The sequence below is a fragment of the Tachysurus fulvidraco genome, chromosome 1 (genome assembly GCF_022655615.1).
Source record: "Tachysurus fulvidraco isolate hzauxx_2018 chromosome 1, HZAU_PFXX_2.0, whole genome shotgun sequence".
NCBI lineage: Eukaryota > Metazoa > Chordata > Actinopteri > Siluriformes > Bagridae > Tachysurus > Tachysurus fulvidraco.
Genome location: NC_062518.1, coordinates 3,093,828 through 3,105,620, shown reverse-complemented (window position 1 = coordinate 3,105,620; position 11,793 = coordinate 3,093,828). Strand labels below are relative to the sequence as shown.

The window sequence follows — 11,793 nt, the reverse complement described above, 5'->3', positions numbered from 1 at the left end:
TGACACCATTATGTTTACGTGCAAACGTTGACACGTTTATATGACACCATTATGTTTACGTGTAAACATTGACACGTTTATATGACACCTTTATGTTTGCGTTTAATCGTTGACACGTTTATATGACACCATCATGTTTACATTTAATTGTTGACACGTTTATATGAAACCATTATGTTTAAGTTTAAACGTTGACACGTTCGTATACCATTATGTTTACATGTAAGAGTTGACACGTTTATATGACACCATCATGTTTACATCTAAATGTTGACACGTTTATATGACACCATTATGTTTATGTTTAATCGCTGACACGTTCGTATGGCACCATTATATTTACGTGTAAGAGTTGACACGTTTATATGACAACATTATGTTTATGTTTAATCCTTGACACGTTTATATGACACCATCATGTTTACGTTTAATCGCTGACACGTTTATATGACACCATTATGTTTACGTGTAAACGTTGACACGTTTATATAACGACATTATGATTACGTTTAATCCTCGACACGTTTATATGAAGGCATTATGTTTACGTTTAATTGTTGACACGTTTAATAACTGACACGTCGTTGACACGTTTATATGTTATATGACACCATCATGTTTACGTGTAAACGTTGACGTTTATATGACACCATTATGTTTACGTGTAAACATTGACACGTTTATATGACACCATTTTGTTTACGTGTAAACATTGACACGTTTATATGACACCATTTTGTTTACGTGTAAACATTGACACGATTATATGACACCATCATGTTTACATTTAATTGTTGACACGTTTATATGAAACCATTATGTTTAAGTTTAAACATTGACACGTTTATATGACACCGTCATGTTTACGTGTTAACGTTGACACGTTTATATGACACCATTATGTTTACGTTTAAATGTTGACGCGTTTATATTTCAAGATGCGCATAAATGTGCCTTGGTGAACGTCTTGAACGCACCCGCGGCGCTTTAAAATTTTACGCAATCACGTTTTGGCCAATGAGAGCTTTCGCTGGCGCTGAGGCGGAGCCTGGACTGTGAGGAACCGGCAGAAAAGCCATGAACTCTTTAGAACAAGCAGAAGGTATTAAATTAAACTAAACATTTTAATGGCGGCACTTAAATATGAGCGTTTTGTCCAAGTCGCAGTTCACGTTCTACTGCAATGCTTTTGTGGTGACACGAGAAAGTTTATCGTTGTTGTCACGAGCTAATCTCACAGCTAGCAGGAGATCTAGCATGTAGCTAATGTAATCTCACAGCTAGCATGTAGCTAATGTAATCTCAACCAACAGGACAGCTAGCATGTAGCTAATGTAATCTCACAGCTAGCATGTAGCTAATGTAATCTCAACCAACAGGACAGCTAGCATGTAGCTAATGTAATCTCACAGCTAGCATGTAGCTAATGTAATCTCACAGCTAGCATGTAGCTAATGTAATCTCACAGCCAACAGGACAGCTAGCATGTAGCTAATGTAATCTCAACCAACAGGACAGCTAGCATGTAGCTAATGTAATCTCACAGCTAGCATGTAGCTAATGTAATCTCACAGCCAACAGGACAGCTAGCATGTAGCTAATGTAATTTCACAGCCAACAGGACAGCTAGCATGTAGCTAATGTAATCTCACAGCTAGCATGTAGTTAATGTAATCTCACAGCCAACAGGACAGCTAGCATGTAGCTAATGTAATCTCACAGCTAGCATGTAGCTAATGGAATCTCAGCCAACAGGAAAGCCAGCATGTAGCTAATGTAATCTCACAGCCAGCATGTAGCTAATGTAATCTCACAGCCAGCATGTAGCTAATGTAATCTCACAGCTAGCATGTAGCTAATGTAATTTCACAGCCAACAGGACAGCTAGCATGTAGCTAATGTAATCTCAACCAACAGGACAGCTAGCATGTAGCTAATGTAATCTCACAGCTAGCATGTAGCTAATGTAATCTCACAGCCAACAGGACAGCTAGCATGTAGCTAATGTAATTTCACAGCCAACAGGACAGCTAGCATGTAGCTAATGTAATCTCACAGCTAGCATGTAGTTAATGTAATCTCACAGCCAACAGGACAGCTAGCATGTAGCTAATGTAATCTCACAGCTAGCATGTAGCTAATGGAATCTCAGCCAACAGGAAAGCCAGCATGTAGCTAATGTAATCTCACAGCCAGCATGTAGCTAATGTAATCTCACAGCCAGCATGTAGCTAATGTAATCTCACAGCTAGCATGTAGCTAATGTAATCTCACAGCCAACAGGACAGCTAGCATGTAGCTAATGTAATTTCACAGCCAACAGGACAGCTAGCATGTAGCTAATGTAATTTCACAGCCAACAGGACAGCTAGCATGTAGCTAATGTAATCTCACAGCTAGCATGTAGCTAATGGAATCTCAGCCAACAGGAAAGCCAGCATGTAGCTAATGTAATCTCACAGCCAGCATGTAGCTAATGTAATCTCACAGCTAGCATGTAGCTAATGTAATCTCACAGCCAACAGGACAGCTAGCATGTAGCTAATGTAATCTCACAGCCAACAGGACAGCTAGCATGTAACTAATGTAATCTCACAGCCAGCATGTAGCTAATGTAATCTCACAGCTAGCATGTAGCTAATGTAATTTCACAGCCAACAGGACAGCTAGCATGTAGCTAATGTAATCTCACAGCTAGCATGTAGTTAATGTAATCTCACAGCCAACAGGACAGCTAGCATGTAGCTAATGTAATCTCACAGCCAACAGGACAGCTAGCATGTAGCTAATGTAATCTCACAGCTAGCATGTAGTTAATGTAATCTCACAGCCAACAGGACAGCTAGCATGTAGCTAATGTAATCTCACAGCCAACAGGACAGCTAGCATGTAGCTAATGTAATCTCACAGCTAGCATGAAGCTCATTTTAATTTGATTATGTTCAACCTGAAGTGATTTAATTTTCTTGTATTAGATTAGATTCAACTTTGTCATTACACATGTACGAGTACAAGGCAACGAAAGGCAGTTTAGGTCTAACCAGAGTGCAATAGCAGTAAGTGCAGGACATACAGTTTGTACAAGATTTACATACGTTAAATTAAATGGTAATTTGGAAGTAATTTACAGATGTTTGTGTACTATGAACATAATACTGTATACAGATGGTTATAATTATAACTGAATAATTAATATTAAAATATGGCTATTGCTATAAACAGTAATATACAGATGAATATAATATAATATACTGATGAATATATATGTACTATGAACATAATATACAGATGAATATATGTACTAAAAATATAATATGCAGATGGCTATTAGTATAAACTGAAATTTACAGAATGGTATGTGCTATAGACAAAATATGTGGCTATTAGTATAATATATTGCTGTTACTATAAACAGTAATCAGGTAGGTATATACAATAAGGCAATGGTGAGCAGCAATGCAAAAAAGAGAGCAAGTGTGCAAGTGAGCATAGTTCGTGTAAACAGTCCATTAGCGCAATAACGAAGTGTGAGGGGGGAGATGTATCTGTGTATGAAGGACAGTAGGATCGGTGAGAGGCAGAGTTCAATAAAGAGACAGCTCTAGGAAAAAAGCTGTTCTTTAGTCGGCTGGTCCTGGTCCGGAGGCACCTGAAACGCCTGCCGGAGGGCAGAAGTGAAAACAGTATCTGCTTATAGTTACATCTAGTAATGTATAATGTTGCATTATCACTTAGGTTACAGCAGCTGTACAGTCGTTCCCTTCCTACCCTTGCTTTGCCCTAGCTTTAAGTGAACAGGATAAAACATTCATTCATTCGTTTTCTACCGCTTATCCGAACTACATCGGGTCACGGGGAGCCTGTGCCTATCTCAGGCGTCATCGGGCATCAAGGCAGGATACACCCTGGACGGGGTGCCAACCCATCACAGGGCACACACACACACTACGGACAATTTTCCAGAGATGCCAATCAACCTACCATGCATGTCTTTGTATCGGGGGAGGAAACCGGAGTACCCGGAGGAGAACATGCAAACTCCACACACACAAGGCGGAGGTGGGAATCGAACCCCCAACCCTGGAGGTGTGAAGCGAATGTGATAACCACTAAGCCACCGTGCCCCCCAGGATAAAACATAAAGGCGTAAAACATGTAAAGCTTTGACTCCTCCGTCTTGAAGACTCAAGGGATGACACTGGAGACTCCTTACTTCAATAGAGAAAATGTCACTTAATCTTCTTATTCTTCTTCTTAAAAGCGTCCGTGTCACAAGTCCACGCGAACAAGCCGTTTCTTTACAAAGGATAACGTGTCGGAACAAGCGCATTAACATTAAGCGCATTGCTGATGCGCACTAGCAGAGCCGCTATTGCAGAAAACAAACCTTATGATCAGTCAGAAGCCAGAATTACACAGTGCTGCTTTATAAAGGCATTCGTTTATACACAGATGTAGTGTCTTGAGGATATTTTTTCATCACTTCGAATTCAAAATCGGTCAAATCGTGTCTGTTGGTTTGTAGTAAGTTTCACAACACCTGTAGGAATAGACAAAATAAGTGATAAATAATTTTGCACCACATTATCAGCTTCCTGTGCTGTTTATATGCTGACCTCTACTTTCTTCTTCTCCTAGATCTGAAGGCTTTCGAGAGGAGACTAACGGAGTATGTGTCCTGTCTACAGCCAGCTACAGGCCGGTGGCGAAGTAAGTCTTCTTTGAATTTTTAAATAATCAGTACCATGATGCTACTCCAGAGTTACGGATTTAACCGATTATGGAACGTGTTTTTGTGGGCATTTTGAGCACATCTTTGGATGTTCTGAAATCAGTTCTTGGAGAAAAAATGTTTACCTTGCAATCAGGGCTGCTAAATATAACTATATAACTCCTGTACAATTATACATACAATATACATATTGTATTATTTATACTCCTCATTCTCTACACATATTGTGCTTTACATACATCTGCACTATTTTATTTATGTATATTTATATATACCTTACTGTACATTCTGCCTAATATTAAACACACACACACACACACACACACACACACACACACACACACACACACACACACACACACACACACTTGTTCCTTTACAAGTGTCTGCACATTTTTTTTTCATTGCCAGAACCTTATATATATATATACACACACACACAATGTTTACATGAACTTTTGCAGAAATGTCTAATCTGTAATTTGATGCCTTTTGGATATTTTTCCATCCTTTCTTGGCTTCTTTATGCACATTTATACAAATTTTTACCTGGGGTGCCCAAACTTTAAAGCCCCACTATATATAAGTATATGCTGTACATATGTTTACATATATAACTATATATATATATATATTACATGCTGTACATGTGCAACATATTATTCTGCACTTGTCTATTTGCTGTTACTCTTTGCACTTCTGGTAGATGTCAAAATGCATTTCGTTGCTGTGTACCTGTACTAGAGGTCTTCATGGGTCCACTTAGATCCGAAAACCCGAGGTCCGACCCGAGAGGGTTCGGGTCTAAAGGTTTCACATGTGCCTCGGACACGGGTCGGGTATAATAATAGCTGCATCGGGTCTCGGGTAATTTAAAATGAACGTATTTTTACCGAACGGACCCGAGAAGACCCGAACTACTGTATCCCGTGTGTGTGCATCGACTCGAGTCCTTTTCCAACCTCTCCTCTGTTTGCCAAGACCGCTTGCGACATGATGCTGATGACGTGCGGCTGGCGGTAAGCTAATTTTTGTTGAAACAGACCTGTCAATCAATTTTGAATCCACTCTGTAGCCGTCACTTTAGTGTAGAGTTATGCAACATTCGGGTCCAGTCGGGTAAAAAAAAATGCCGTCGGGTTGGACTTTTTTCGGATTTGTCTCGGGTCGGGTCTTTTCTTAAAAAAAAAATATGCATGTCGGGTTCGGGTAAAAAGTGATTTGGGTCACTTCGGTTCGTGTACATTTCTTTAGACCCAAGAAGACCTCTAACCTGTACTATGCAATAGATATACATTTATATCTATCTATCTGTCTGTCTGTCTGTCTGTCTGTCTGAAGCACTACGATTTAATTATTAAATATTTCTCCAAAAAATGTATATGAGCATTTTTAAGGAATTTAGCTCTGTTTTGTCTTATTTTATTATTATTTCAATCCCTTATCAGTATTGATTTTAAGATGTAGGTTTCAAAGCAATCAGCTCTCTTATAGCCCCCGAATGACCTCCAACACACAGTTTTGTTTTATTTACAGTGATTTTGATCGTGGTGTCAGTTTGCACAGCAACCGGAGCTTGGAACTGGTTAATAGACCCAGACACTCAAAAGGTAAGACGGAATTTACCGACGAGGTAACATCGAGATGTGAATCGTCTTATCCTTGCAAAGCTAAGGTCCTTTCTTTCACCTCCACAGGTGTCCTTCTTTTCGTCGTTATGGAATCATCCGTTTTTCACCATCAGCTGCATCACCCTCATCGGCTTGTTCTTTGCTGGAATACACAAACGAGTAGTCGCACCGTCGATGTATCCTTACACGATTAATGTCGCAAACCAACATTCAGTTTGGTCTCCAGAATTAATATTTAGCTTAACACAAAAATTATTATTTGCTAGACTTCTCTGAACAGTCAGAGTCATGTGACCCGGCTTCAACAGACGGGGTAGAGATTTGTAAGCCAGTAAAACTCACCAATGCATTAACCCTAAACCTGCCCTGTTTTATTGCCCAGAAGTCCGTTTAACTACCCTGAAAACCCGCAACTAGCATTATTTAAGTAAAAAGGATAATTACAGTATTTTCCGCACCATAAGGCGCACCAGATTATAAGGCGCAGTCTCAATTACGGGGTCTATGTCTGTACTTAACCCATACATAAGGCGAACAGCTAACATAAGAAACAAATGTTGTTTTGCAACATACCGGGAGTATACCTACAAGAGGTGTGACGAAGGTAAGCGTACGTACTGTACGTATTACGCAATGTCCTCTGATTGGTTTATCGCTGCCAGCGTACATAGTGTATGTATTATGTCCCTGTGTCAGCGGGAAACGGTCGGACAGTCAATCAAGCAGAGCGCTTACCAAAGTCACACAACGACAGTTTTACAGATTTTTTACAGATTCAGTGTACTGATGATTCGCTGTATCGGTTCAGTGTACTGATGATTCGCTGTATCGGTTCAGTGTACTGATGATTCGCTGTATCGGTTCAGTGTACTGATGATTCGCTGTATCAGTTCAGTGTACTGATGATTCGCTGTATCAGTTCAGTGATTCACGCATGCGCAGTATCAACAGCTCGAGCTCACAGTTCTCTCAGCACAACATGTCTTCAGTTCAGTGTACAGGAGTTACATATACTCCGGGATATCAGTTTATTTAGAGTCGGACCGACTGTCAGGCATGACCGAAAGTGAGTAACTTTAGTAACTTGTGGATCAGCGCTGACTCAAGACACGAACCGTTTAGAGCGAATCATTTGATTTGGTGAACCGGCTCATCCTGTTCACTAAAAAGAACCGGTTCAAAAGAACGATTCGTTCACAAACCGGCCATCACTAGTTCTCTCGATTTAACCCATCCAAAGTACGCACACACAGAAGTGAACACACACACACACACCGTGAGCACACACCCAGAGCAGTGGGCAGCCATTTATGCTGTGGCACCTGGGGAGCAGTTGGTGGGGTTCGGTGCCTTGCTCAAGGGCACCTCAGTCGAGGTATTGCCGTATTTGGGGTGCAGTCGATGATCATCTATACTGTTTAGAGTATAGCAACATTTACAATCCTGATATACAGCGTCATGTAGAAGAGAACAGGTTCCCCTTTATTCCCCTCTCTATGCGGTCACCTCTGGCTTGCTCATGAAAAACTCCTCTCGGTTTTGTGAACCTACTGTGAGACATCTTTTATTATCGCCGCTGTACAAATACTGAATAGGAACTAAAGTTCTACAGGGAAAGGAAATGGCTTCGTTCTACAGGGAACACCTGGCCTCAGTGCATCCTTTCAGAGACGTATTTCACTCTCATGTTATTTCTAACAGCGGCTCCTCCGTTCTATCCTTCCTTGACTCTGAGGCAGTATCGCTGCTCGCTGCCGGACAGTGCTAGCAGAATACAACATGTCTTGTGATGACGTGAGTGTTGTTTTAGTCTTCCGTTATTTCAGGTAGTCATGCTTTTTATTTTGATGATGTCTCTTTCCGCTTCGTTCCAGACGGGGAAACTCATCCTGAAGCCACGGCCTCACATCCAGTAGCAGATCTGGAGCTGAATGTTTGGTTGTCTTTTTTTTTTCCCCCTATCTAGTTTTGTTTGAATTATAATACGTCTACTATTTTAAAAAACCCCTACACACACACACACACTCGCACAAAGAGTTTTACTTTACACCATACATCGAGTGTCTGTATTTCTAACGCTGTTCTTTTATCGTGTGTCTCGTGGGAGGTGTTTGCGATTTTACGCAAACGGCTTAACACGGTAACTATTAAATACACAGATCTCTTAATTAAAGAACTTTATACATCTGAAAGAGACTCTGTTACATACAATCGATAGGTTTTGTATCCTAAATCCCATTGTATAACTACATCTTTACAGATAAGAGTCTTTTAAATTGTAGATACGATTCAGTGAATTTGATTGATTTTATGCATGTATACGTTATTTAAAACCAGATGTGCTGCTTTATTTTCTATATTTGTAGGTTTTGAAAGGATCTTTCTGATATCGTTAATAAAAATGGTTCTTTTTTTTTTCTTTTTTTTGTGATATCTTTGTATACGTCGATTCAGAGTGAGTTCTTTTTTTTACAGTACCGAGGTTCGATCACGAGCTCTGATTCTTCCTGTGAAAATACCAGTAAATCTTCGGCTTTAATTATTTAACGAGGATGGAGAGGGGAAAACTTTTGTAAAACCTCAGCTACTTCCAAGAGCTTCTAAAGGAGTTTTTTTTTAAATTATTAATATTTTTATACACCGACAAAGTGAATTGACATTTTTTTTATCACTGCATTGTTATTGTAACTTAATATCCATCATCCCTAACATAAATATCTGGTTCCTTTTCATTATATTAAATGACCACAATAGCAATAGTTACAAATTTGCTTCTTTATTCAGTCATATATTGTGTCTAGAAAATATACTGTAACTTCAAGATAAATACATATTTAATACATATTTACTGTCTCTCTCCCTCTCTCTATTGTCCTATCTGGAAATAAAAGTACTAATTCTAGTCTGTCAATCTTTTAAAATAAGTTAAAATATCTTGTCAGTGTCCCTCTTTATAGCGATAAGGAACTCTCCTGCTATGAGGTCTAGAGACCGAATAACCCGAGTGGGACGGAAGGAAGTCGTGCAGCTCTCCTGAGAACTTCTTTAGCTGGTCAATATGGACATAACCTGTAGAGGAATCAAGGAGGAAACATCATAAACCCAATCTCAAGTCTGTGTGTGTGTGTATGTTTATATATATATATAAACCCTAACCCTATATATATATATATACACACACACACAGAGAAGATGAATTCATTGCTAATCCTTAACAGATAAACCGACTCACCTTGTGGTCGACCTGTGAACCCTAAGAACATCTAATTATTGATATGACAACAAAATTAAAATGTCATCTGATTAAACGAGCGTTTAAATAATTAAATACCTGAAAGCATGTTGTTTACAGGATAAAGTTGTGCTTTACAACAAACTGATTTGTGTCTTGATGGAGATGTGTTTGTGCAGTTCTCCTGCCTGAGAGACATGTTACCATCTAGTTTAGCATCTGTACAGAGGTATGTTGGAATTTATTATCCTATGAAACTCAGAGGAACTGTTAAATACTGTTATACGATGGATCATATTTACAGAAACTTATAATAAATACGATATCCTCCTAATGAAGTCTTACATACCTTTTCTTTCCTTTCTCTGTCTGACTTCCTTTAGAATCCGTTTGAATGTACGTAATCTGCTCGGATCTTCTGTCTGCGTGCTGTGCCTAATAAATGAGATACGAGAGAAGAGCTAAAAGCAACCAAAGCTGACGAATAGATTCATACCATGCAAAACAGTATACTCACATTCGCACCGAGCATCTCATCCTGCTCCCATATGAACCTTCCAATCTGGGCTTTCACTTCTAAACACGATCAGGCATAAAAACACTAATAGTTTCAAGTCCTTAAGGGTTTAAACTGCAGATGATAATCCGACTCAGAATATAAACTCAGTCTCTGATCTTTATAGGACTTGCATTGGTATTGTTTATGAACTAATACCGTAAAGAAGTAATCTCAACTTGGAAGTGGTGGTCGTTAACATAACTCATCTCACCTCTCTGTACAGGAACAGGAGGCAGTAGATAATGCCCGAGCGGTACAGATTTGGTGCTCTGCCGCATCTGACAGGTGGACAGGTAGGCACTGTGAAATACCGTGGCTCTGTCCGTCACATACTCAACACTCATGTGGATCCTGAAACAAAATGTATTACATATCTCTTGTGGAGCTGTAGGATGCTTAGTGCTTACAGTAGGTCTACATAAACATATATTTAGTTTCAGGGTATTATTATTATTTATTAGGACATTCATCAGCTGTGAGGTTGCACACGTCATCCCTGATAAACAATGCATGGCATCAGATGAGCTGTAGGTAATAACTGTATACCTGTAAAGTCACCTGTATGGAAGGTGTAAGTTACCTAACAATGTGAATATCTATGGGACCATTCTGCTGTTCAAGCTAGAGACCAACAAACATCTCATAGAATCTGAATGTAGCCTCTTAACGCCGTAAACAATAATAATAACAATGATAATGATGTAAATAGGTGTATTTTGTGCAGGTGAGGCTTTGATTACCTGTTAGTGTCAGGACAGGAAGCGTCCTCACTAAAAAGGTAATCAGCTGATTTCCAGTCGGTTATAACGCCGCCCTGAGAAGCTGAAAAATATCACTGATTTATCATTTACACGTTTCACATGTAAATATCACTCATTTAATATAACAGTGATTTCTTTTTACACGAATGAAAGTGCCTGCTAGCTAGCTAAAAGTTAAGCTAACAGTTTAACAGTTAGCTAACTGGCTAATAGCTCAACTAACTTACCCCAAATCCTTCTAATGTCTGTTTTTACACTATCTGAAAACCAAGCTGTTTTGTTTTTAAACATATTCAAATTCGTTATCGAACAATATATTTAATTCTTTCTATTTAAAACTTTCTGTGTGTACTTAAGGTTAGTTATCTTTAGCGAGCTACTCATGCTAGCTACACAACACAATACACTGTACACAGGTCGGACTGTGAACGGTCAGCTTAATGTAGGTTATCATCATAATAAACTCGTTTAAATATGGTAATGAGCTCGTTTAAATATGGTAATGAGCTCGTTTAAATATGGCAATGAGCTCGGGCACGTATAGATAATAAACTCGTTTAAATATGGTAATGAGCTCGTTTAGATATGGTAATGAGCTCGTTTAAATATGGTAATGAGCTCGGACACGTATAGATAATAAACTCGTTTAAATATGGTAATGAGCTCGTTTAAATATGGTAATGAGCTCGTTTAAATATGGTAATGAGCTCGGACACGTAGAGATAATAAACTCATTTAAATATGGTAATGAGCTCGGACACGTAGAGATAATAAACTCGTTAAAATATGGTAATGAGCTCGGGCACGTATTATAATAGATAATAAATCAATAATGTGGAGACTTGAATACTACAATTAGTCTGAAGAGAGAAATGAGT

General features: G+C 39.0%; 2 protein-coding genes across 4 annotated transcripts; one reads left to right on the top strand and one right to left on the bottom strand.

The window, feature by feature from the left end:
- The first annotated feature begins 959 nt into the window (after positions 1 to 959).
- cnep1r1 (CTD nuclear envelope phosphatase 1 regulatory subunit 1) lies at positions 960 to 8,781 on the top strand. Its single transcript, XM_027167627.2, has 6 exons — positions 960 to 1,102; positions 4,639 to 4,710; positions 6,269 to 6,342; positions 6,430 to 6,539; positions 8,103 to 8,157; positions 8,238 to 8,781. The coding sequence occupies exons 1-6, from the start codon at positions 1,078 to 1,080 to the stop codon at positions 8,277 to 8,279; spliced, it is 378 nt and encodes a 125-aa protein (XP_027023428.1). The 5' UTR covers positions 960 to 1,077; the 3' UTR covers positions 8,280 to 8,781.
- Positions 8,782 to 9,120: 339 nt separating this feature from the next.
- On the bottom strand, positions 9,121 to 11,434 carry terb2 (telomere repeat binding bouquet formation protein 2). 3 transcript variants are annotated; one of them, XM_027167625.2, is made up of 8 exons: positions 11,143 to 11,428; positions 10,895 to 10,976; positions 10,366 to 10,505; positions 10,113 to 10,171; positions 9,945 to 10,030; positions 9,695 to 9,783; positions 9,596 to 9,616; positions 9,121 to 9,432 (listed from the first exon to the last, which is right to left on the bottom strand). In XM_027167625.2, exons 1-8 carry the CDS (start codon positions 11,204 to 11,206, stop codon positions 9,302 to 9,304), a joined length of 672 nt encoding a protein of 223 aa, XP_027023426.1. In that variant the 5' UTR covers positions 11,207 to 11,428; the 3' UTR covers positions 9,121 to 9,301. The 3 variants fall into 3 exon arrangements, with proteins under 3 accessions (XP_027023426.1, XP_027023427.1, XP_047656555.1); XM_027167626.2 differs by lacking the exon at positions 9,596 to 9,616 and having other exon boundaries at positions 11,143 to 11,422; XM_047800599.1 differs by having other exon boundaries at positions 9,291 to 9,616; positions 11,143 to 11,434.
- Positions 11,435 to 11,793: the final 359 nt, after the last annotated feature.